Genomic DNA, 24157 nt, shown 5'->3' with positions numbered 1-24157 from the left:
TTAATGTTGGACTTGTGGGCTTGGGCAGCATTGGGTTGGGATGTTTTTATGATGCACATTTTCTTTACATAAAACTCTCTCATACACGAGTCACTGTGGATTTGTTTCTCCAAAGTACCCAGACTAATACACAGTCCAACGCTCCCCCCCTACTCTGCCCCACCCCCCACCCCCACCATCAGGGCTCCCTGGGAGGAGGTCGATTTGTATGACTCTTTGGTCTTTTCCAGGTAAGGAAGCTGGGGTTTCGTGAGGCTGTTACCTGCCTGATGTAAATGCTGGGACCAGAACCCCAGGCCCCAACCGTGTGACCCCAAGATGGGGATACTGAGAAGCTGAGGGTCCCCTCCATCCTAACTCTGCTGGTGGGGAGGGCAGACTTGTCTCAGAAGGGAGCTGCCTGGCCTGTGCCCCACCCCCTCCAGCTAACTAGAAGGAACGGGGACTTCAATTAGAGCAACTGTGAAGGAATTCCTGAAAATCCCAGGATCAGGCCCAGGGAGGGAGCTGGGCGCACTGGCAGTGCCTGCCCCAGGGGACAGATGATGGCACTCAGGGCAGACTGGGGAGAGGGCTGACCAGGCCTGTGGGTGGGGCCACCTGGCAGACCTCTGGCTCAGTCGGCCCATGGAGCATGAGGTGCTGAGATGCCTGGTCTAGCTGAGCCCTTGCCCCCACCCTGCTGTGGGCATGCCGACGTGGCAGATAGCACAGGCCAGCCTCCTCTTTGGACCCAGCTGAGGTTATTAACATAGGAACGCCCCCTGCCCCCAACTTCCTCCCCTCATCCCAGGGGACACATCGTATTCCCTGTTCCCAGACCTGCCAAGCTGTCTCACTGTATTTAGGGACCTGGGCGGGGGTGGGTGGTGGTGTGTGTGTGTGTGTGTGTGTGTGTGTGTGTGTGTCTGCTCGCGCACATCCTGGGGTAACCACACTCTCTGGCCTGGTGACTCTGAGATACCACAAAGCCCCCCACCTTCATCCTGGGTCATGCTCCCACCCTGCCAGCAGCAGGGAGCTGCAGGCAAAGCCCCCTTCTGATCATCTGATCGGCAGCTTCTGGAAGAGGGGTCAGCAGAACCCAACAGCTCAGTAACATTGGCTAGGAAGCCTGGGGGAGGGGCTCACCAGAGCACTCAGGGGCAGGGGGGTGTTACAGGTGAGGGAGACCTGCTCTTCCTCATTATCCTCGCTGCCCAGGACCCTGGCCAAGGGTGTCCGGGCCCAGAAGCCCCCCACTCCAGGCTCTGATCCCCTCTGCCCATTATGGCCGTGCATAATCACTCCTCTCCAGGTCTCAGTCTCCCCATCTGCAGAACAGGTGGGCCGCCCAAGGCCAGGGCTCCTCCCTTTTGCCCCACCCTCAGAAGGCTTCCCTGGAGCACTTATAAGAAATCCAGATTTCCAGGCCCTCCGGAATGACTCGGAACCCAAGGAGTCGTGCAGGCGGCCCTGGAGCCTGTATGTGAACACATACTCTAGGTCCTAGATCCTTATCACAAGATAGGATGGAGAGTCTCAAGCACCCTCCCAGCCCCACATGCGCACCCAACTCAGATCCCTCAGGCGCTGGAATTCTGGGGAGTGCCTGGACCATTCTGCCCTCTGCCCAGAAGCCAGGGGCCTTGAGCAGTCTGGGAAGGCACTCCTTTCCCACGCTTCGCTTCCTGCTCACCCCTCTGCCAGCCTCGAGGCCCTCACTTTCCTCGGCACCCCCTGAAGACTGAATGGGGTGCGGGCGAGAAGACACGGGGCACTGACAGCAGCAACCCCAGTGGGCACCTCAATTCATGCAGCTGCCCAGTGCCATCCTTAAAGCCTTATGGCAGCACTACCAAGGGCTGGGAATAAAGACGGGTTAGATCAATGATGGTCCATCGTGCACTGTGATCCTATGCAAATGCAGGAAGGAACGAAGTCACTCTTTATGGGCTGAGATGAAGCGTCCTCCAAGATAGATAGTTACAGAGGAAAAGCTACAAACAACAACAAATGTACATCGCCACTCTTCCCGCAGGGAGCACAGCTCTGAAGGACGCCCAGGAACCCGGCCAGAGGAGAGGACCCGGGGCCAGGCTGGGAGGGAGACACCTGGCTCCCTGCGGTCCCATTTGCACCTTCTGAACTGTGCACACTGTGCACATGATTTTGACTCAGAATCATTTAAGTGTTTAAAAGGACTCCAAGGGGCTTTTGCAAATGACACCGCTACCCCGACCCTCTTTCTTCCCTGATTCTGATCGAGCCCCGGAACTGGGGTGGGAAGTAGACAAGAACCCCGCGACTGTTTCTTGTGTGAGGGCAGCACAGTGCCCTGCTGGGCGCACCTGCCCACGGGCAGCTACCCAATCAGCAGAGAAGGAAGGACAGGGGCAGGGAGAGAGAGGGAGAAAGATGGAGGGAAGCAGGGATGGGGAGAGGGGGAAGAAGGGAGAGAGGGCGGAGGGAGGAACCAGGACCTCGTTCTTCCCAGCGTTGGGCCCCCAGCCACCCTGCAGTCAGGCAGCCTGGCTGAGTGAGCCTCACCTCCTCATTCAGAATCTCCTGGCACGCGGAGTAGTTCACGCGGGCGGCCCAGCTGCCATCGGCCAGGCACTCCCTGTAGCCGTTGTCTGGATGAAGAAGAGAGAGGTAGTGACCCACAGGCTCCTGGCCTGGGCATCTGTCCCCTCACCTGTCCACCTTGCCACCATCTGGGCCAGCAATGGGGCTACCTTGTATGTGTGTGTGGTGGGGGGTGACTCTGGCATGAAGCTTGGGAGAGGGGCTTCCCGACCGCCCCCATCATCCTGCGTCTTTCTGAACACTGACTTCTGACAAGGGTGTATTGGCCTATTGGCTGCTCCAGCACCTGCCTGGAGGACCCCAGCTCTTTGCACCCATGGGACACCCCGCAGGCAGGTGAGGCTGGCACCCTCGGCTGTTCCCTGATACGGTGGCTGATGACGTGGTGGGCTCTCTTCCGAGAACCTGCCCACGCTGTGGCTCACGTGGCAGCAACAAGAAGTGGGGAGTTCTTGTGAGCCAATTCCCACATGGCTGGGCCTGGTGACAGCTCGTGTGGCAAATCTAAATGACAGGGTTTCACATGGTGGGCCTAACCTGGGGGAGGTGTCCCGTCCAGTGGGTGGTCCCTGCGCCTGGTGTCATGTGAGTTTCCTGTGGGGAGGCTGTGCACAGGCAGGCTTTAGGGAAGGTCCCTGGGGGGCGAGGGACAATCCCATGCCAGCGCCCTCTTGGCACAAAGACAGTGATAAGTGATGGAAATGTTTTGGGACGTCACGTGGAGTGGGTCTCTTTCCTGGGGTCTGTTACAGCTGCCGCCTAGCCTGGCACACTGGACACCGATGGATCCTCCTGCAGCCAGGAGGCCGTCACAAGTAAGTTGAGGAGGAGCCCCGAAGTGGGGCTGCACAAAGGGACCTCTTCCCATCCTTCTCCCCATGTTTGGGCAGCAGGGGACCCCAAGACCCAGTAAGCAAGGACCTGAGAGTGTTTTAGAGAAGCTGAGCTTTGGAGATATTTCCTCTGTGGTCCTGCCCCTCCCACTGCAGGCCCCAAGACCTGAGACTGCTACCTACCCTCCCCCTGTGAGGCTGCAGGAGGTGGGGTGGGGGCGAGCTGTGAAGCCCTGGTCCCCCGGGGCAGTACACTGGGCAGGGGACGGGAATCAGGAGCAAGGTGTTTGGCCCGCTCAGCTGTCATGGTGCTCCCAAATCCATTGCTTACAGGAGAGGTGTGCCTCCTGGTCCCCTCTGCAGGCATCACCGGAGCAAGGAGATGATGGGGGCTGCCCCACCCCACCCTACCCCTGGGAGCCTGCCTGGCCTCCAGAGCAGGAAGGCTGATACAGCAGCCTGGATCACCGCTCCGCTTCACGCCTGCCTGCAGGCGCAGCATCAGCCTAAAAGGATTTTTACAGCTCTGCCCAGCTCCCCGACATATGGGGAGTCTCAGCCCCAACTTGAGCCCTTAGGCTCCAGTTCTCTCCTAATTGCTAAATGAGGGCTGCTTCGGGCTGGGCCTGGGTTTGGGGCGTGTGGAGGTGGATGGGGGACCCAGTGCTTGTGCTTTGGGTGGCGGCGTGACAGGGACCCGGGTTGCAGAGAAAGGACCTGGGGGCAGAGGGGCTGGCGGAGTGGGTAGGTGTGCAGCACCGAGTAGTGGTGAAGAGCTGGGCCCCCAGACCCAGGCAGCCTCGGTTCAAATCCCAGCATCACTCCTTATCACCGTGGGTTTGGGGTACATCATCCGCCCTCTCAGCTTCCTGATTGGTACGATGAAGCTCATTGGTGCTGGGTTGACTCTCACGCTCACAGGAGACCCTGTGAGCCACAGAGCAGCACTCCTCCATAGGGTTTTGTGGGCGGTCATCTCTACGGAAGGAGCCCTGGGGGGTGCAGGGGTCAAAGCCCTCAGCTGCCAACCCAAAGGCCCACCGGCCTTAGAGACCCCTGTGGGGCAGTTCAACTTTGTCCTGTAAGGGTGCTACGGTCAGAACCACTGCGACGGCAGTGGTTTAATCTTTGCAGATGCCGAGTGTCAGCCCTTTGTTCCGCAGCACAGCGCAAACATCTTGCAGGTTAGCCGCCATGAGCAAGCCACTCGCCTCACCCAGGGACCTGGGGCATGGTGTGAGCTGTTCCCACCATTATTATTGTCTGCGAGCTGTTGTGATATAACCTTACAGGGGAGCCAGGCGCCCTGGGCGTGCGGTTGTTAAGGTTCCGCTGCTCAGGGAAAGGCCGGGTGTGGACCCACCAGCCGCTCTGCTGGAGAGAGAGATGGCGCCAGCCTCTGCGAAGGTGACCGTCTAGGAAACCCAGGGGGCAGTTGACTCCCTCCTGTAGGGTCGCTGGTGGCCAAGTGGCTTATGGATTGGGCTGCTAACCGCTGGTCCAGCGGTTTGAAACCACGATCAAGATGAGACTTTCTACTCCCGTAGACTGTCTCCGGCACGCGCAGGGGCAGTGCTACACTGTCCTATGGGGTCGCTGAGTCAGAAGTGACTCGCTGGCAGGGAGTTGGACACCTTTTGGTGGGTGGAGGTTGGGATGGGGTCACTCCAAGTCAGACTCAAGTCCACAGCAATGGATCGGCTGGGCATTTCCTGTAGGACTCAGAACGTGTCTCTCTCTGAGGGAGTCCGAGTGTGGATGGAGAGGATGCAAGAAGCCTCCTTTGCTCCAGGCCCTCTTACCGCACCCTACCTGGGGACCCCCGTGCTGGGTCATCCAGGGGGAGCGGGCTTTGGTGGGGACGGAAGGGGTGACTCTGGAAGCAAGTGGTCCCCACATGCGGGGAGCCGCTGCCAGACAGGCTGCAACCTCCTTGTCTTTAATTGCTGAGCTGAGCAGTCTTTCTTCCCGAAGAATCACGGGAAAAGGGATATTTTTGGAAATACTTCCCATTGGATGCAGCCGGAGGGAGGCATTGAAGGAGAGGCCTCAAAGCCCTGGCAGTGCCTCATCAGTAAATGAATTAATTAGTGCCTGATGATTAGGTACAACCTGGGTGCCCACTTGCTGCTGATTACAGGGCATCCTGCTCAGCCTGCTAGGCTGGGGCACCTGGGAGTGGGGCCGCCACAGCCTTGTCTGAAACCCTGACCCATATCCAGGGGACCAGCAGCCTCTGCTCCTCTCCAGGGATAGCAGAGGTCGGGGAGGGAGGAGTGAAGAAGCCCAGAGAGCGCCTCTCCCTACCTGAGGCCCAGGGAAGGCCAGTGCCCAGGCTTCTTCATTGGGGTACAGGCAGAGCTCAGCCTGGAATCGGACTCCCAGCTTCTATTTAAGGCCGAGAGGGCAAACCAAGAAGCATGTGGCTTAGAGAGCGTATTTGGGGCATCTCAAGTGACCCTTGGGGACAAGGACAGGAACTCACGGGGTGTGGCCAGGGTTGGCTGCAAAGGTTGGCTGCGGGGCCCAGGTCAGAGAGCCCAGTGGGGTGAACTTGACCAGGAGACAATGGGGGCACCCAAGGGCTGACTCTAAACAAGGGTGCGCCAGAGCTGAGAGGTCTCCTGGGTGGGGTTTGGGATAGAGAGCGGGAAAGCGGAGCCTGAGAATTGCTTAGAAGGGGCTGCAGGACCTGCAGCCATTGGTGCCACCCCCCACCCGCTCCTGTGCAGGAGCCTGGCGCAGCCGGCCCATGTGCAGCCACCTTCCGGGGCTCCAGAGAGGTGCAGGGGTGTGGGAGGGTGCGGCGCTGGACCTGGGGCAGCTGCTCTGTGTCTCAGCACCCTCACTGACAAAGGAGCCCAATGCGGTCTCAGGCGGGCCTGGCTGTACGCACACATGCACTCGCCCCTAGGAAGGATCCAGCCCTTCTCTTCCCCTGCCTCCCTCCCCTCAGTCCCCTCTCTCTTCCGGGCTCCTCTGGCTGTGGCTAGGACGCTGGTTACAGGTGTCCCTCTCCCAGCTAATGGCTCCCCAGGGACGGTGTCGGCCAAGGTGGTCACGTCCTGGGCTGGCTGTCCCACCCCTCCTGGCTCTTGTCCCAGTCCCCGCCCCCGTGGCTCATCTGGTGAAAGGGAGGCTGGCAGGAGAAGACCGAAACCTTGAGCCCTCTCACCCCTTCGACCCCCTGAGGAGGGGGCCAGAGGACCAGGGAGGATGGGCAGCGATGTGCCGGGGCTCAGTTGGTCAGTCTCCAGCTGAAGGGCCTGTCCCAGCGGCTGTGTTCACTCGGGCCCCCAGAACCGGAGGCTCCACTCAAAGGGCCCTAGACCCCACCCACCCACGTCTGAGCCCCTCCCCCCTTAGGGCAGGACCCTGGCCAGCAGCTGTTCTTTAAAAACCCAGCCCTGAGTCATTGGTGAAGGACAGCAAATTAATTTAGGGGTGGGGGTGGGGGTGGCGAAGGGGTAGCAAGGAGCTGCAAAGCCCTGGGCAGAGGGGCCCAGGTGTTTACGTGGGGATCGAGTATCAGGACAGCTGGGGTCAGTCCCCCCCCACTCCTCCTCTCCAGCCTAGGATGCAAGGCCCAGCCCCCTGCCTGTAGCCCTAAAACTCTGAGTCCCTCACCTCCCTGCTGGTGGGCCCAGGTGGGCCCCTGACGTCCCTGAGGTCAAGGTTCGCAGTGATTCCTGCCTCACCTTAGAGAGCCGCTTGAGGGGGGGGGGGGGGGGAGGCGGGCGGTGTCAAGCAGATTCGAATTTCTCGGGTGCAAAGGAAAGTGTGTGTCAGACAAACCTGGTTGCTAATTCCAGCGTCACCACCTACCAGCTGGCCATCCCGAGCAAGCTCCCTCTCCATGTGGAGCCCGGAGGCTCCTTATATAAGGCCTGCTAGTGTCTCCCAGTGGGGACCGTGAGGCTTGGCAGGAATGAGCAGGGAGCCCAGCAGAACCCAGCTGGCTTTTGGCAAATGGTGGCTGTACCCTGGAGAGGCAGTGCTGACGGGCGGGGGGCATCATCACCATCATCGTCATCATCTCTCCCACCCTCAGGTTGCCCCCAGTTTGCCCTGCCTGCCTGCAGATGGTTGGCCCCCACCACTTTACTTACTTGTGGTATTGTAGCGGACACCGTAGAAATAGGCAGGACAGGGCCTCGCCACCAGCTGCCCTGCGGGACTCTGGGGCCAGCAGGTGCCAATGAGGTCCACAGATGCATTGCAATGCAGTCCTGGGGACAGAAACAACTGGTGAGGCAGAGCCAGGTCCCGCCCCAGGAAGACAGAGGCTGCCCAGAGACCTGCCCACCTCCCATTGCCCCAGACTCACATGCTGACTGGGGTCAGGATAAGAACAGTGACCCCTCTGTCCCCACCCCTGTGCAGGAAGCTACTCAGGGGAGGCACCAGAGGTAGGCATCTGGATTGATGCTACGGCACTGGGGAGCCAGCGTGAGGTCTTGAGTCGAGGAGAAACCGAGGTGCCTAGAGATGGCACTAAAAGTCGAGGCCCTCCCTAGCTGGCATTTAGAGGGAGGGCAGACATGCTTCACAGCTCATGTTTGGTGGCCTGGGGACACCTCTCTTGGCTCCCCATTTAGTGACACACTGGAGCTCCCTGGAACCAGCTAGACCATCACATGTCTCTGGAATCTAAGAGCCACACACATCATGGACCCATTGTTCATGTTCAGTCTGTGCTGGGCCCCGGGGAGGGGCGGCTGGGAAGGGGCTTTGGAAGAAAAGCAGGGTAACAGAAAGGGCACTGAGCCAGGGGTCTGGACCCTGCCTGCAGACTGGGCTCTGCCAATAATTTGCTGTGACCAAGGCAAGCCACTTCAGTGTCTCTCTGAAAGGAAGAGGTGGACGGGATCAGACTGTTTTGTCTTAGGCCACAGGAGACCTCCGGGGAGTCAGCCAAACCCCAAAGCCAAACTCACTGCCATTGCTTCGTCGATGGTGATGCACCGAGGCTCCGTAGGCAGAGGAGTGCCCCTGGGGGTTTCCCAGACAGAAACTCTTCACGGGAGCAGAGCATCTATTTCCTCGCGCTCCCTCAGGGAGGCTGGTGGTCTCCAACGGCTGACCTTGTGATTAAGAGCCTGCCGTGTAAACCATTACTTCAGCAGGGCCCCCCCAGGCACTCAGAGAAACCCTGGAATTCAATGAAAACTTGGTGCACTTGAGTATTTGGATGAGAAGTGGGGGTCCGTGGTTCGTGGCTTTCATTAGATTCTAAAAGGGATCTCAGCCTCACAAGAAAACAAAGCAAAAAAAAAAAATGAAGCTTAAATTGTAGTGAGGAAGAGGGTCAATAAAATAAATAAGTAAATAAAGACGGAATTTCCCCATGAACTTGTTGAAGTGCCTCTTATACATGCCGTGTGTAATACCGCTGGGTCGGTCCCCACTCACTGTGACCCATGTGGGTCAGCCTAGAACTCGGTCCATGGGGCTGCCAAGCAGATCACCAGGCCGTTCTTCTGAGGTGCCTCTGGGAGGATTTGAACCTTCAACCTTTGAGTTAGTAGCTGAGCATGTTCATCAATGGCATCACTGAGGGACTTGGGGCGGCTCAAGAAGATGAAACTAGCCAAGCTACATCCAAAGACAACCGCCACCCTCCCAAACCATGGCCATTGTGTTTCGAACTCGGGGTGACCGGACAGAAGAGGAGCCAAAGGTCCATACAGATATTTGTCCTTTCATTAAAGAGCTTTGGGGGTGACCTATGTGTGTTAAGACTACAGGGATGCCTCTGAAGGATGGGAGGTATGTGGGTCCCCAGGGTGAAGACCGAGCTAAGGACGGCCCTACCAGCCTCCTGCATGCCTTATGACACCCTGTTCCAGGTAGGGCTGGTGTGCCCACCATGAGGGGGGGTGGTTACTGGCCAGAGGCAGGCATGGCATGAGGGCACACAGAGAGCCAGGGAGCACCAGGGACCAACGGGGGCGGGGGGACTCCAGGACTGGGCATCAGCAACTGTCAACTCCAGGCTGGGGCCGCCTGTCATCTCCTTCCCCAGTTAGCCTGTCCCCAATCTCTCTGGAAGCCACCCTGGGTTCCACTGACTTCCTTTCCCTGCGGGACCTGGCAGTGCTGAGCAGCCCTTAAACCACATGCAGCTTTTTCTTTCTAATCAAATCTATGGAATTGATTTGCAGGAGAATCAGGGCTCAAGAGGCGGGGGGCCTGGAGGCCCAGGGGTTTAATTGAAAAAGAAAGTTGTCTGGGTTGGGTTTAAAGGCCACGAGGGCTGGTGGCCCAGGTGGGGGCAGGCAGGGGCAGCCGTGTCCATCACAGGAGGACCTGGGAAATTAATGACATCAGGGTAAGATGGGCAGTGTGCAGAGGAGGGCGGGTGGGCATGTGTGGGCAGGGCATGCCGGGATCAGGTTGCAATATGTCTCAGATCGTGCTGAGAGCTGAGCTGAGGGTGGGGGGTGGGCAGAAGGGTGTGGCAAGAAGAGAGCGGGCAGTATTAAGATTCAAAGGAGCCCTGGTGGTACAGATAGTTGAGCACGCAGCTGCTAACCAAAGGTTGGAGGTTCGAAGTGTCGTGGGGGAGAAAAGACCTGGTGGTCATTGCCAGTGGGAGGGGGTTGATCTATGGCATAGATTCTATGCCATCGCCCATAAAGCCCAGAGCCTAGAAAATTCCCCTAGGGAGTTCTACCCGGTCACATGGGGTCTGTGTGAGTTGGAATTATGTCCACAGTGCTTAACAACAGTAATATTAAGGGCCAGCCAGTACTTAACAAGAGCTTTTCCAAACCACTTCCTCCTATATTTCCTTGGATCCTCCCCACCCTTCGGCGCCAAGGATTCCGTAGGGATGGGGAGACTGAGGTCCCAGGAAGCTCAGGGAAAGAACACAGGAGTTTGTGATTCTAAATCTGGTGCCTCCATGTCCACACCATGTCCCGTGTGGATAAGGTGGGGCAGACATGCAGGTGGGGGAGGAGCGTCATGAGAGGGAGGGCCATGGAGGGGGCAGCCATGGAGGGGGGCTCTCAGGGAGGCGGGCAGTGTGGATTGAGTGCTTTCTGCCGGTTTGAGTGCTTGGCTTCTAAATGAAAGGCTGGCAGTTTCACCCCCGCCGTCCCCCCAGTGACTGTGCAGCAGTAAGACCTGCGCATCTATCCCGACTCGATGGCACCTGGCAGCAACAGCACTGTCAGGCAGGTGCTTGTGCTTTACAGGGAGCTTGCATTTGGTAACCCCGTCTTCCCCAGGAGGGTGTTCACTCACTCACTCACTCGCTCGCTCATTCAGTCACTCACTTGTTCCCTCACTCATTCATTCACTCATTCACTCACTTGTTCATTCACTCACTCACTCAGTTGTTCACATACTCATTCACTTGTTCCCTCATTCATTCACTCACTCACTTGTTCACTCACTCACACATTCACTTACTCATTCACTCACTTGTTCACTCATTCACTCACTCAGTTATTTACTCCCTCATTTATTTACTCACACTCCCTTGTTCACTCACTCATTCACTTACTCACTCATTCACTTGTTCACTCATTCACTCACTCAGTTGTTTACTCACTTATTTACTCACACTCCCTTGTTCACTCACTCACCCATTTGTTTACTCACTCCCTTGTTCACTCACTCATTCACTTACTCACTCGCTCATTCACTCACTCACTCAGTAGTTTACTCACTCACTTATTTACTCACACTTCCTTGTTCACTCACTCACCCATTCGCTTACTCACCCACTCCCTTGTTCACTCACTTACTCATTCACTCACTCAGTTGTTCACTCACTCATTTACTCACACTCCCTTGTTCACTCACTCACTTGTTCACTAAGTCACCCATCGCTTACTCACTCATTCACCCATCGCTTACTCACTCATTCACTTGTTCACTCACTCACTCAATAGTTCCCTTCCTCACTCACTCACTTGTTCACTCGTTCCCTCACTTGTTCACTTGCTCGTTCATTCACTCACTCATTCACTCGTTCATCCAGGCATGCACTCACTCACAGATCTCTTCAGAAGTAGGATTCACTGAGATGCCACGTGTGGCAGGGCCTGGAGAGCGCCTGGCCCTTTGCCAGGAGTGCTGGCCTTCTCTCCCTTCTCTCTCCCTCCCTGGGCAGTTCCCCAGACCCCTTCCACACAGAACAGAGGGCAGGGCAGGAGTGGGCACCAGCCTAGGCAGGGCCAGGCAGAAATGAGGCTGGGCTGGTGGCAGATCTGAGGGGTTCTCTGGTCTTGAGGACCCAGCTCTCTCTATCCAGGGCCCGGAGCCCCAGGGCTGCCGAATCTGTTATAGAGAGGGGCACAGGGGCAGGCAGAGCGTAATTCTAGTCAGTCTTATCCGACTACCTTCGACTGACAGCGACCCCATGCCAAGCACAGTTCTAGGAGGAGATCTTGGTGGGAGATGACCGCCTGCAGAGCCACTGGAAGGGTTCGAACCACCGGCCTTTCAGTTAGCAAGAGAGCATTTGGCCATGGAGCCACCAGGGCTCCTTTGACGAGGGCGCTATTGCCCCATTTTACAGAAGAGAAGACTGAGGCTCCAGCAGTCCAAGGCTTATCCAAAGTCACACGCATGCCGAAGCGGAAGAGGGTTTTGATGGCTGGTCTTTCACTGTGGCCATCACAAAGCTCCTCCTATGCACACAGGGGCCCCCAGCCTGGCCTGACCCCGTTCCCCGCACTCACTTCCTGGTGTCTCTGCACCCTCCCAGGGCCCTCTGCCTCCCTCCCCGAGGCCCTGGAGCTCACAGAAGGGGCTAGCCCCAGAGGCCCAGCAGCCCAAAGCTGCATGTGACCTGTACATGCAGAGCCTAGAACATTCTGAGAAGAACCAAGTCTGGAGCCAGCCAGCTGGCCGGGCGACAAAGCCCCCTCCCTCGCCGTGGAAGGAAGCCTGGCAGCAAGTGGGAAAGACGGTGAACAAGCGCTCCCCCCTGTGAGCCCTGCGTGGGGAGACCGGAAGAGAAGATAAACCGCCAGGAGAGAAGAGTGCCCTGCTGTCATGTGATGTTGGATTTGGTGCTGCAGTGGGTCAAGAGTTGAGCTTCTAATTGCAAGGTCAGTGGTTTGAAACCATCAGCTGCTCCGAGGGGGAAAGATGAGGCTTTCTACTCTGATAAAGAGCGACAGTCTCAAAACCCACAGGGGCAGTTCTGCTCTGTCCCAGAGGCTTGCTGTGAGTCAGAATCAACTCAATGGCAGGCAGTTTGGTGTTTTGGGAAAGAACCCAGACAGGATCCCGGGGGCCGCCGGTGGGTAAGCATTAGACAGAGGACCACCAGGTCAGCAGGTCATGGCCAGCAGATGCTCCACTGCGCTGTCTGGCCCAGTAAAGATTGATAGCCCCAGGAGCTCTATTTAGGGGGGCCATGAGTCAGAATGGGCTTGGTGGCCCTGGGTTTTAAAGCACAGATGAAGGAGCACCAGTGGCCAACAAGTGAGGCTCTCGACTGCTAACCACAGCTGGTTCAAATCCCCCCAACCCCAGCCCCTGTGGGACACAAAGCCCCATGGATGTGCCTCCTGAGATCCCAGCCTCAGACATGCGGGCCGGTCCTCTCGTCCTGTGGGGCACACCGCACCACTACCAACACCACAGCTCCATCAGAGCTTTGACTGGCAGGTGTGCATGGGCAAGTGACAGCCTCCCTGGGCTTCATGACTCGCATCTGTCAAATGGGGGTATATGTATTTCCTGACCTTTTTTTGTGATGACTGAATGAGATTCAAGCACGTAGAATGGTGTCCAATATGCTGGACACGAACTAAGTCAGTATGAACCCCAAACCCACTATCGAGGATTTCCAAAGCTGTGACTTTTGACGGGGGGGGGGGGGCAGACAGCTTCACCTTGATCCCGTAGAGTAGCTGGTGGGTTTGAACCACCAAACTTGCAGTTAGCAGTGCCACCTGTCCTCCTTAGGTATTAAGAATTACTATGACCATTCACGGGCGACAGAGGAGGCATTCTACTCCCATAAAGAGCTACAAGCCTTGGAAACCCACCAGGGCAGGTCTACCCCGTCCGACAAGGTCACTGAATCGGGATGGACTCAGTGGCAGTGAGTTTGACTTTTTGAGCTTTATTATCGTCCACTGCCTTATTATGGGGGTGGAGCCCAGGGCCCCAAGTCCTTGTCAAGCCCGTACCTCCATTCAGCTGGGCTGCACGTCAGCAGTACTTCTACTGCGTCATGGCCTCATCACATCATACACCATCGTCACATCATCCAGATGTGTACTTTTACAAGTGGTCGAGTCTGTGACCTGCCACGTGATGGGGCCTCAGCTCCGGAGACCTGCCCTCTCCCTGCTCCTGGCTGGTTTGAAAAGCCCCCTAATGGCCCTGGCTCAGTGTCATCTTCCCCCGGGCCTTCCGTGCCACCTTCTCCGTCAGTCTCGATGGTAGAAGACAAATGACCCATGATCAGAGGCACTTATGGAGGTGATGGATCGAGTGCCACACGGCCAGGTGGGTTTGGATAGGGGAGGGGCAATGGGGCATGTGGCACAGATCCTGGAGTCTGAAGGTGTATCCCCTCTAAGGACAAGTGACACCTGTGTGGGTTCAGATATGTCACTTCTGGGAGCACAACAAGTTAACGGAGCCTGGCCTGGCCCTATGGCAGAGGACAGGGGACAGGAGACAGGGCCTTTGCTCTCAGACAAGCCTCTGAGCAGGTCTCCCCTCAGGTTCTCCACCTACACGGCTGGCTGCCTCCCATCCCTTCTCCCACCTCCCACCCCGGGCAATTCCACTACATCCAACAACGCTCTTGGCCAAAAACCTGTGCTCTCAGCTCTCAGCATCACCCCAGGGTGACAACTCCTCCCTCTTCAGCCCTCCCCTGTCCTCAGAGCACAGGCGCCTGCCTCTCAGTCAGTCCAGGCTCAGAGTCTTTTTTAAAGAATCACCTGGAAACCTCTTCCTCCAGGAAGCCTTCCTAGATTTTCACCCCTCCTAACCAGTTCGAAACCACCAGCCGCTCCTTGGGAGAAAGATGAGGCTTTCTCCTCCCACACAGAGTTGCAGACTCGGAAACCCTGCCCCATAGGTGCGCCATGAGACAGAAATGGCTCGACGGCAGGGAGTTTGGCTTTGGTTAACATCCCTGGCTGTGTGTGGCAAGCACTTGGGTAGCACCAGCAACAGCACCCGGCCGTGGGCGTCCTTAGAAGCCCCCTACCATTTGTGAAATACTGCCATAAAAGCTAAAGCACTTAATTCATGACAGGCCCTTGAGGCAGCTGTCACCTCCACTCCTGGGGAGCAAAGGGCAACTCAAAGAGGCTAAAGTCTTCTCATTCCCATGACCACCAGTCCACCCCACCCCCACCTCTGGGCCCTTCCACCAGGACCCCAGTCCCGCTGAGACTTCTCCACCCTCAGAGCTCCCAGTGAATGGGGCAGCAGATGGGGCAAGGGGCCGAGAGGAGAAGGGGAGACTGCTCCGATTTGTGGAAGCCCCTCCTCCAGCAGGCCTCCTCAGAAGCCCATGCCCTGCACCTGGCTGGCACACCTGTTTCTCCAATAGCCTGCTTTCTGAACTCACTCCATCCTGTCGCATAAACCTGTGTGGGCTCCAGTCATGGGCCAGGCTCTTCCCCCAGGGCCTGGAGTGGGGTCTGCACATAGTAGGTGCTCAGTTAATCCGCCAGCCTGGAATGAATCCAGGAGACTTGGAAAGGCCAACAGTCCCCCAAAGACCTTCGGGTCTGCCCCTGCCTGCCTCACACCCACTGCAGACCCTTCTCGGCACTGGGCTCGGGGAGGCTGACCCACTCACTGTCTGGAGCCCGAGGCAGGAAACCCTCCCTGCAGTTCCTGTTCTAAGGAGCCCTAGTGGCATAGCCGCTCAGCTTTGGGCTGTGAACCCGAAGGTCGGTGGTTTGAGCCCTCCCAGCAGCGCCCGGGCGTGATCTGCTTCTGTGGAGACTGCAGTTTAGCAAACCCGGTGGGGCAGCTGTACTCTGCCACCTGGGGTCGCCATGTGTGGGATTTCCACTGGGCGGCACCCAACTGCAACACCACTCCTGCTGTAAGTGGAGGGGGTGGAGGGTGCATGGGCACAGTGGTCAGCGGGAATCAAGCAGGATCAGGGCTGGGCACGGGGCCTGGGCGCTCACCGGAGACGTTGCCCACCAGGGACAGGGTTCTGCAGTGCGCAGGATCCTGGAGTGAAGCGGAGACTGGGGTCAGCCCCAAGAGGAGGAGGGCCTGTGGGCACAAGAAGAAGAGAGCAAGTTAAGTTGGAGCTTTTTGGCCATCTGGTCCAGGCCACCGGGGACCCACTGTTCCCCAGCTCCCTCACCCTTCTCAGCCAGGAGGTCTGGAGCTGCCTGCTGGATTGTGATGGCCACACCCCCCATCCTTCCCAGGTCCCCATGGCTGCATCCCATTCTGCAGCCGCTGGACAGCCAACGCAGGGAGCAGCCAACTGCGGGGACCTGAACTCAGGAGTGATTAGAAGAAGCCCATTCATTTCTCTGGTCCCAAGGAACTTCCATTGCTCTATCAATCCGTAATTAAACCTCACAGTCCCCAGTGAGGTGGAGGAGAATCTTTGCCCTCATTTTCCAAATGAAAACGCAGGCGCGGAGAGAAGAGGAAGCCACCAGGCTGGCCAGTGCCTTTGCTGGCTAAGCAGGAGCCAGGTGTCCTTGCTGGCAAACCTGCTGCACTCAGCTCCACAGCCAGCGCCACCCAGGAAGGGGTCGGGGCGGGACGACCGGAGTGGACAGACCCCCTGCTGGAGGAGAGGAGGAATGTCTGCCCCCCTGCTTCTCTCCTGGCCCAAATGCAAAAATCAGGACCACTCTTCCAAAACACAGGTCTGCGTACAGCTCGGCCTTCCCCCGTCATCCTTCTAGTCCCTAAGCCCGGATATGTGCTTGGTCTTTCAGCTCCCCCTTGAAGATACATCAGGGACCGTTCACAGTGAATTACTTAGCTTTCCAGCACCTTTGCATCTGGCATTACTTCCCCGCCCCCTCTTCACCCGGTGCACGCTGCTGTCCTCTCCCCAATGCTCCAGAGAAGAGCAACTGAGGGTCCCCTTCCACATGCTGCCTGTCCCCCAAACGCCCTGCACACAGCTGGGGGTGGTGCTGACAAGGCGCTCGCCTGACAAAGACAGGGGAACCGTCTAAGGGCAGGGCATTTGCTACCCTTGTTTTGGATTTGACAGCCAGCGTGCAAGTCAGAGGCATCCCAGCCAGGCAGCTCACGAGCATCCAGGGCCTCACAGAGCACAGAGCAAACCCAGCTTCATCAGAAAATCAAGCCAAATGCCATGGGGTGAGGCTCTGCCTGCCCTTGGCTGCCCGGCTTGACACCGCTGCCTCTGCCGGGGCCTGCAGGTTCACAGCCATTTCCTACCAAGTAGGGACTGACCAGCTTGACATTATGCAAAGGCAGACGCTTCTTCAAATTCTTGAATCGACCTTTCCTCGGCCGGCTCTTGGGCAGGCCTTCACCACCTCTTATTCTGTGGAAGTGTCGGTGAATTCTGACCGATTCCTGAATCACACTTCCATTAAAAGTCCAGTCTTCCTCTCCACGGGATTTGGGATTTCCTCAGTCCATAGTCATTGGAGGCCTGCGGGGAGCTGCCAGGGGAGCGGTGGATGACTAACTGCAAGGTTGGAGGGTCATTTTGAGTCGGAATCGGCTCGATGGCAGTGGGACTTGGGTGGGACTAGCTATCGCACATTACACGTTGGGCTGCTAACCACGGTTCAAACCCACCCACCAGTGCAAGGGAGCCTTCTGCACCCACAGAGTTCCAGCTTCAGACACCCCCAGGGGCCAGTTCTACTGTCCTATAAGGCCGTTGGGAGTTAGAATGGACTCGATGCGGGGAGGGAGTGTGTGTAACCTCACGACTGGCCATTTGAACCCATTCCTGGGGGCCGTGGAAGAAAGGCCTGGTGCTCTGTCACCAGACGACCACAGGCAAGAAAACTTCCCTGCAACACGAGCCACCAGGTGTCGATGTCCACAACAGAGCAGGTTTACTGTTTGTTTTAAATATGTTGATCACTTTGCCCATGTCGGCACCTGTTGTCTGGTTTTCTGTCTCAGCCAACAGAAAACTCACAGCTGGTTGCTGTTTATTTTCTCTGAAGGTTGAAAGTCCTCATCTGGGGGAGTCTGGACTGGGTGCAGGTGAGTCGATTCTGGATAGTTGAACTGATCCACAGGGTGGTAATCTCTACGAAAGCCGACAGCCACCAGCCACCACCTTCTCCTCCGAGCACTTAGTGGGGAGCCGACAGCCTCATCTTCCTCCCGCAGAGCCGCTGGTTCCAGCCTCCGACCTTGAGGCTAGCCACCCACCAGGGGTCAGCTGATGGCACCACTTCAACACCTCCCTGGGACCCACTGGGCCCCTGGACTGGCAGGGGCCACAAAGCTGTAGACCAAACCCCAAACCAATGCCGCGGGGCCGATGTCCACACATAGTTTCTCTCCACAGTTGTCCAAGGCTGCCAGCAGGCAGCTTCTTCTTTCTCTCTGGAAGCAGCTGGTGGGTTGGAACCACTGACCTTGAAGTCAGCTGTCGACACTTAGCACCAGAGCTACAGAAAGCAGGTGTTAGTCTCCCCACTGGGAGTCCTAGTGGAGTAGTGAGTTGTGCATTGGGCTACTAACCCCAAGGTCAGTAGTTTGAACCCACCAGCCTCCCCACCCCCAAGGGAGACAGGAGACTATCTGCTCCCATAGAGATGGAATCCCAGAGACCCACAGGGGCTGTTCTACTCCATCCTAGAGGGTGGCATCGACTAAGTGGCAGGGAGTATGTTTTTAGATATGTAAGTACACTCGTTCTACATCTGATGTGGGAGAGGTGTGCAGCCTGTTTACAGAACCCCGGGTGAATGCGCTTGACTGTTGATCAAAAGAGTGGAGGTTCAAGTCCACACAGAGACACCTGATACACACGGGGCAGCCTTGGACTAGAACCAACCTGAAATGCCCTGAGTTGGACGGCGGCAAGTGAAAGGGCTCACTCTTAGGGCCACTGTAACGAATTACCCGAACCAAGGACTTAAAGCAACAGAAATGCATTCTTTCATAGTTCTACAGGCTGGAAACCCAGAAACAAAGTTTCAGTTGGCAGAGCCAGGGTCTCCCTGAAGACCCTAGGAGGGGCTCTTTTCTTGTCTCCCCCAGCTCCCAGACTGCCAGCAGTCCTTGGCTTGTAGCTGCATCACTTCAATCTCTGCCTCTTTAGCCCTAAGACATGTGGCCTGCACGGCTAGGTCGCTTCTGCAGAGGCCGGACTTCACGGTCCCAGAGACTTGGAGAGTTAGGACTTCAGCCTGTCTTCTAGAGGAACTCCAGTCGGGAGGTGCTTCGTGTCTGTCTTGAGAAGCTCCTGGTGGTGCTGTGGGTTAGGTGTTGAGCTGCTAACCAACCACACGATCGGTGCTTCAACCACTAGCCATTCCTTGGGAGAAAGATGAGGCTGTCTGCTCCCTCAATGACTTACTAACTTGGTGTGCTAGTCTGGGTCCTTCAGAGAAACAAATCCACAGAAACTCATGTATAAGAGAGAGTTTTATATAAAGGTTAAGTGCGCATCAAGAAAACATCCCAACCCAGTGCTGCCCAAGCCCACAAGTCCAACATTGGCCCATATGTCCAACACCAATCCACAAAGTCCTCCTCCAACTCACAAAACAGACGCAATGATGCCGACTGCAGGAGGAAAGCCGAGTCAGTGAATGTGTAAACATCTCAGCACTGGCAGGGGTCTCCACACGGGTGCTCCAGCACCCAGGGCTGCATCGGGGTAGGTCCATGTGGCTTCTCCTCAGGGATGTCTTGCAGGAAGTGAGCCTTGCCAGCTAAAGCAGGGAACTGGCTAGGGCAGCTGCACCCTGGTCCGACCATCAGAAAGCAAGAGACCCGAGAACTAGAAAGGCGAGGCTTACTGAGCCATTTATCCTTCTGCCCTTCAATTAACCCCACATGTGTTTATCAGCCAGGTTGGCACTATAAACTAACTACCTCACTTGGAGGAGGTAGATAGATAGATAGATAGATAGATAGATAGATAGATAGATAGATAGATGATAGAGTCAGTCTAAGCATGGACTCGATGGCAGTGGGTTGGGTTGGCTTCCATTACTTGAATGATGGAGAAGGACAATAGCCTTGTGGCCTGGTCAGGCTGGGGCAGGGCAGGCTATTGGAAGAAGAGACAGGCAGAGGAGAGGGAAGCCCCTTCCTAGTCCCCTACAGTGCAGATGTCTCCCCACTCCCCATGGAGGGGGGGTGAAGCCTGACAGTCAGTTCAGCCTGCTGCTACAGCTGCTGCCCGAGCCCCACCCCCAGGCCAGACAAGTGCAAGCTGGAATTGAAGCTGCCACCCCAAATCCCAGTGTGACTTTGGCATAAAGGTTAATCACCCTGGAAAATGCTTATTAGAGGCCATAAATAACCACGTTGCGAAAGCTCAGCCTGGTCTTCAAGGCGCAAAAGTGCAATTTCCTTTGGTGGGATGATTTGGTAATTAACCTTTTGGGGAGGGTCCTGAAGGCCACTGGAGGGACAGAGGGAGGGAAAGAGGCACCCAGCCTGCCTGCCCCCACCTCCTGAAAGTTCTGGAGTAAGGAGAGAGCAGCTGCCCCCCACGCCACCCCTGCGCCCCCGTGCACAGCTCTCTGGCCCTGAAACTGTGGCCAAGCAGGTGTAGAACCACAGGTTCTGACAGCCACGTCTGCAGCCCCGGGGCAGCTTGGCCACGCACAGCGCCTCCTGCTGTGTGCTCCATGCAGTGGGGGCAGTCTGGCCGAGTCACCTGGCGCCCTGCACCCAGTCTAGGAAGCTGAGGCAATTCGGTCTTTCTCATCTACATTCTAGACCCGGGCCATCTGGGGAAAGGGAGAAGAAAGATGCTTTCTGACAGTTAGAGGTCCCTAAAAGCGTCAGCAGGGTTAATATTGCATCATGACCACTCTGGGTCCCAGAATCCTCCTCCGTTCCATAGAGGGCTGGACCAGAGCTAGGCTTCCTCCTGACCCTTCTCCCAGCCCCCTGCCCCCAACCCCCACCCCACCCCCAGTCAGTCACCTCTGCCTTCCCCTGCTCTCCTCCTCAAAACCCAAGTCACTGCCATCAAGTCAATTCCGACGCATAGCGACCCCCTAGGACAGGGTAAGACTCCACCACCCCATTCCTGTGGGCCACCGAACCTCACCTGCATAGCTGCACCCAGTCATTTGGTGGGAGTCACGAAGACTGGCTGAAGGGCCGTGCGCAGGAATTCGCTGCCTTGCACAGTGGCAAGCCAGCATTGTCAGCTTCCCAGGGATTCACCAGGCACTCCTGGCCCACAGGGGCCACCTCAGCTCAGTGTGGGAACCCCGCCGCATGTCCAAGTCCCCTGACCCCTGAGCTCGGGGCCCTCCCTTTCCCTGAGGCCCCCTCTCTCCTTCCTGCAGTCCACATTCACCCTGCTCCCCCTCCACTGTACCTCCCCCAGGCAGCTTCTCCTCAGGCACCTGGTACCATTAGGGCCCCCACCCTTGGCCTGGGCACTTCGCCTTGCTATTCCCCTTCCTTCTGAAATCCTTTCCTTTGGGCCAAGCCTGAGGGTAGAATCCGGTCCTGGAAGGGGGCCTGGTGGGACCACAAAGTCTGCTGGTGACAAACATATCAACCAACTTCGCTTTTACACGGAAAACAAAAAACCCAAACCAAAACAGCCCTTCCCTAAGGGATGCTGTCGAGACCTGGCGGCGTCACAGTAAAGCAAGGCCAGGGAGTCCATGGCGAGCCAATCCCGCAGAAGAAAAATCTCAATGTGGGGATGTGGGAGGGTGGGTGGAGGGGGTCGTAAATTAAGATTTCTTTAAAAAGTCAGCTCCCCCCATAGCATCGGAAAAATAAGCTCTGGTTTGTGGAGTGGGGGGCGGGGGGAACCATATGTGCAATTCTCTCTTCGGAAGGGTGCCTGCGCCGCCCAGTCACCAAGGGACTGAACTGGGGGGCGGTGCAGGTGCCACACACGTGTGTGGTTTCTGCTCGGAGATGCCAGGGGGCTGGAGTTTCTGTGCTGTGCGCTGCCAGACAGGGACCCCCGGAGGGCCTGGGGAGGCTTTTTCTGATCCATTACAGGTGCTCCAAGGAATTAAAAAAACAACAACAATAAAACAGCTGCTAACGCTCCAACGCAGGATGGCCCCACGGGTCAGAATCTTAACGGTGGCCCCAGATCAACGAGCGCTGTTTCAGAAGCCGATGGCAAGGCCTTCTGGAGGGATACGAACCTTCGGCCTCTCAGTCAGCCAGTTGCTGGATGTGTTAAATGCTCATAGAACCCAGGGACTCCCTCCCAGGGATGCCAGGGACAAGCTAGACTTAGACCACAGGGTAGAACTGAGCTGCCAGATGTCTGCCCTTCACCACAGTGGGACGCCTAGACTTTCCAGCCCAGGACAGTACCCTGCCTCTCCCCCCACCCCCCCTCTCTCTGGGACCGCCAAACTCCCCCTATGTCACACCAAAGAGCTCGTGCTTCCCCTAAAAAGTGGGTGAGCAATGAAAGATTATTCTAGGCAGACAAGAAATCATTTGCTACAGTTAATTAGCTTAAATGGCTGTTGTACAGAGAGAAAAAAAATGGTCAAGGAAAATCTGCCCACAGTTGGAGGGGAGGGCGTGCCTGTGTGTTCCCCACCTTCAGGTCTTCTCCCGTGGCCCTGCCCCCCACTCCAAGCCCCAGAACCCACTCCCTGCTACCGTGGCTCACAGAGATGCTGCCCCTCCACAGCAGGGAACTGTCCTGTGGGTTTTCTAGGCTGTTCACTCTTCACGGAGTAGAAAGCCTCACCTTTCTCCTGGGGTGTGGCTGCTGGTTTCAGAGTGCTGACCTTGCGGTCAGCAGCCTCACACGTAGCCCACTCCACCACCAGGGCTCCACGCCAGCCTCAGAGGTAAGTTCAATCAGCGGAGGACCTGCTTCTCCTACTCCAGTGAGGGCCTGGAGACCCCAGCTCTGAAGTAGCACCCCTCAAGATCCCAGAGGTACTATGCCGCTGCATTGGTTGCAAGCTCCCCAAGGCAGACCCTGTCTTGTGTCTGGCTATTTGGGGGCCCTCAGAGTAGGGGTGGGGTGGGAGGTCAAGTATAGAAAAAGTACCCTGACACATGAGTGGATAAATGAGTGAGTGACTGGTTGGCTTTGACCATGCGTCCTATAATGATGCTCACGGGACATTTTGCTGGGCTCCGCATTTCTGAGTCTCTTTCTTTCCTCTTCATCTCTCCTGGGGTCCCGGCCAGCGCCCCCTTCCTCTTGGGACTTTGCTTCCTGCAGTGGCTGCCCATCTTGGAGGCCAGAACGTGTGCTGAAGGTAAATTCAGGGCAGCTCCTGCTCTGATGGGCCCTGTGGCCACGCTCCGTCCCCACAGCCTCCGTTCCTCCCTCCCTGTCTTTGACCTCTCTCGGTCTTTTCTACTCTCGGTTCCCCATTCTTTTTATGTCCTTAAAAGACACGCATGGGACTGGACTCCTGCATTTTCTCTCTGGGAAGCGCCCTCACTGCACAGAGGACAAATGAATGGGGCAGTGTCAGCCCGAGCAGCTTGCTAAAATAAGTGGAAAGTCAGTCTGTCTCCCTGCCCGTCCTGCCCGCTCCCTCTGCCCTGTCTCCTCCTCAGAATCTGGATCCTGAGGCAGGGTAGACTCCTGCAGGACCTGGAGTGGATTCTGTGCCCAGAGCCTGGGGCTTAGCTGCTGTCGACCCTGAGTGCGCAGAGCAGATGCTCCCTGGGGCATTCCCTTTTGGGAGGGGATCGCCAGACCTCTCTTCCAAGGTGCCTCTGGGTGGGCTCAGTGAGTCCTCAACCCTTTAATGTCCGTGCCGCCCAGGGACCCGTGAAATGTAACTTTATTTGGGTGGTGGGGGGTAGTGTTCACGGATGGAATCCAAGTAAGAACCACGAGGGAGGGCCCACTCTGGTTTACTCACTCATGGTCTCGGGTCGAAGCCAACTCATAAGCGACCCTGTAGGACAGGGGGCCACTGCCCCTGTTGAGTTCTTGAGACTGTAACTCTCTAAGGGAATAGAAAGTCCTATCTTGGTCCCTCGGAGTGGCTGGTGGTCTAGAACTGCTGACCTTGCAGTTAGCAGCCCAATACATAACCACTACTCCACCAGGGCTCCCTGGACCACCCAGGTGGGTCCTTAATCCAACCCACACACTCCCTAATAAGAAAAAGGCAGGAGAAGAGATGAGACTGAGGACACACACACATATCAAAGAGCAAGGTCACGTGGGGGTGGCAGCAAAGACGAGGGTAAGGAGCTTTGGAGCCACCTGAAGCCAGCAGAGCTAGGGGGATGAACTGTCCCTCTGGAGGGCCCCCCAGGACCCCCACCCCCACCACACCACTAGGAGGACCCAGGCCCTGCAGTCTCTTGGACTTGAGAGAATAAATGTCTGTGTTGTAAGTCACTGGGCTTGCAGTGGCTCCAGGCCACTGACAGGCTCCTTCCAGAGGGGCTTCAGGACCCTCAGGGAGCCAAGGCCAGCGGGGGCTCGAAGCCAGCCGCAGCCCCTCCCTGAAGCAGCTCCCAGGAGCTGTGGGCGTGTGGGTGGCGCCCATCCTTCTCGGCGGGGATGGGGAGCACCTGCCGCTCTAGGAGACTGAGGTGTTGGGGAAGGTGTGGGGACAGCCGAGGAGACAAGACGCAGGTGGCACTATCAGCTGGGGCTGTCAGCCGGGTGG

The 24157-nt window shown here is 57.0% G+C and overlaps 1 protein-coding gene across 1 annotated transcript in view; it reads right to left on the bottom strand.

Annotated features, from left to right (window-relative positions):
- The window catches only part of CRHR1 (corticotropin releasing hormone receptor 1), a 112359-nt gene that overhangs the window by 11624 nt on the left and 76578 nt on the right, over positions 1-24157 (bottom strand). Inside the window, exons 5-7 of the mRNA XM_045299475.1 lie at positions 15539-15629; positions 7511-7630; positions 2530-2615 (exon numbers count right to left, since the gene is read on the bottom strand). Coding sequence (XP_045155410.1) covers positions 2530-2615; positions 7511-7630; positions 15539-15629 — 297 coding nt within the window. The remainder of the gene's footprint in view (positions 1-2529; positions 2616-7510; positions 7631-15538; positions 15630-24157) is intronic.

Source organism: Echinops telfairi, unplaced genomic scaffold (assembly GCF_000313985.2).
Source record: "Echinops telfairi isolate 266 unplaced genomic scaffold, ASM31398v2 ScPeMD7_7458;HRSCAF=8496, whole genome shotgun sequence".
In the NCBI taxonomy this organism is placed as follows: domain Eukaryota; kingdom Metazoa; phylum Chordata; class Mammalia; order Afrosoricida; family Tenrecidae; genus Echinops; species Echinops telfairi.
Note: the sequence above shows the minus strand (reverse complement) of the source record. Positions and strands in the feature narration are given on the sequence as shown.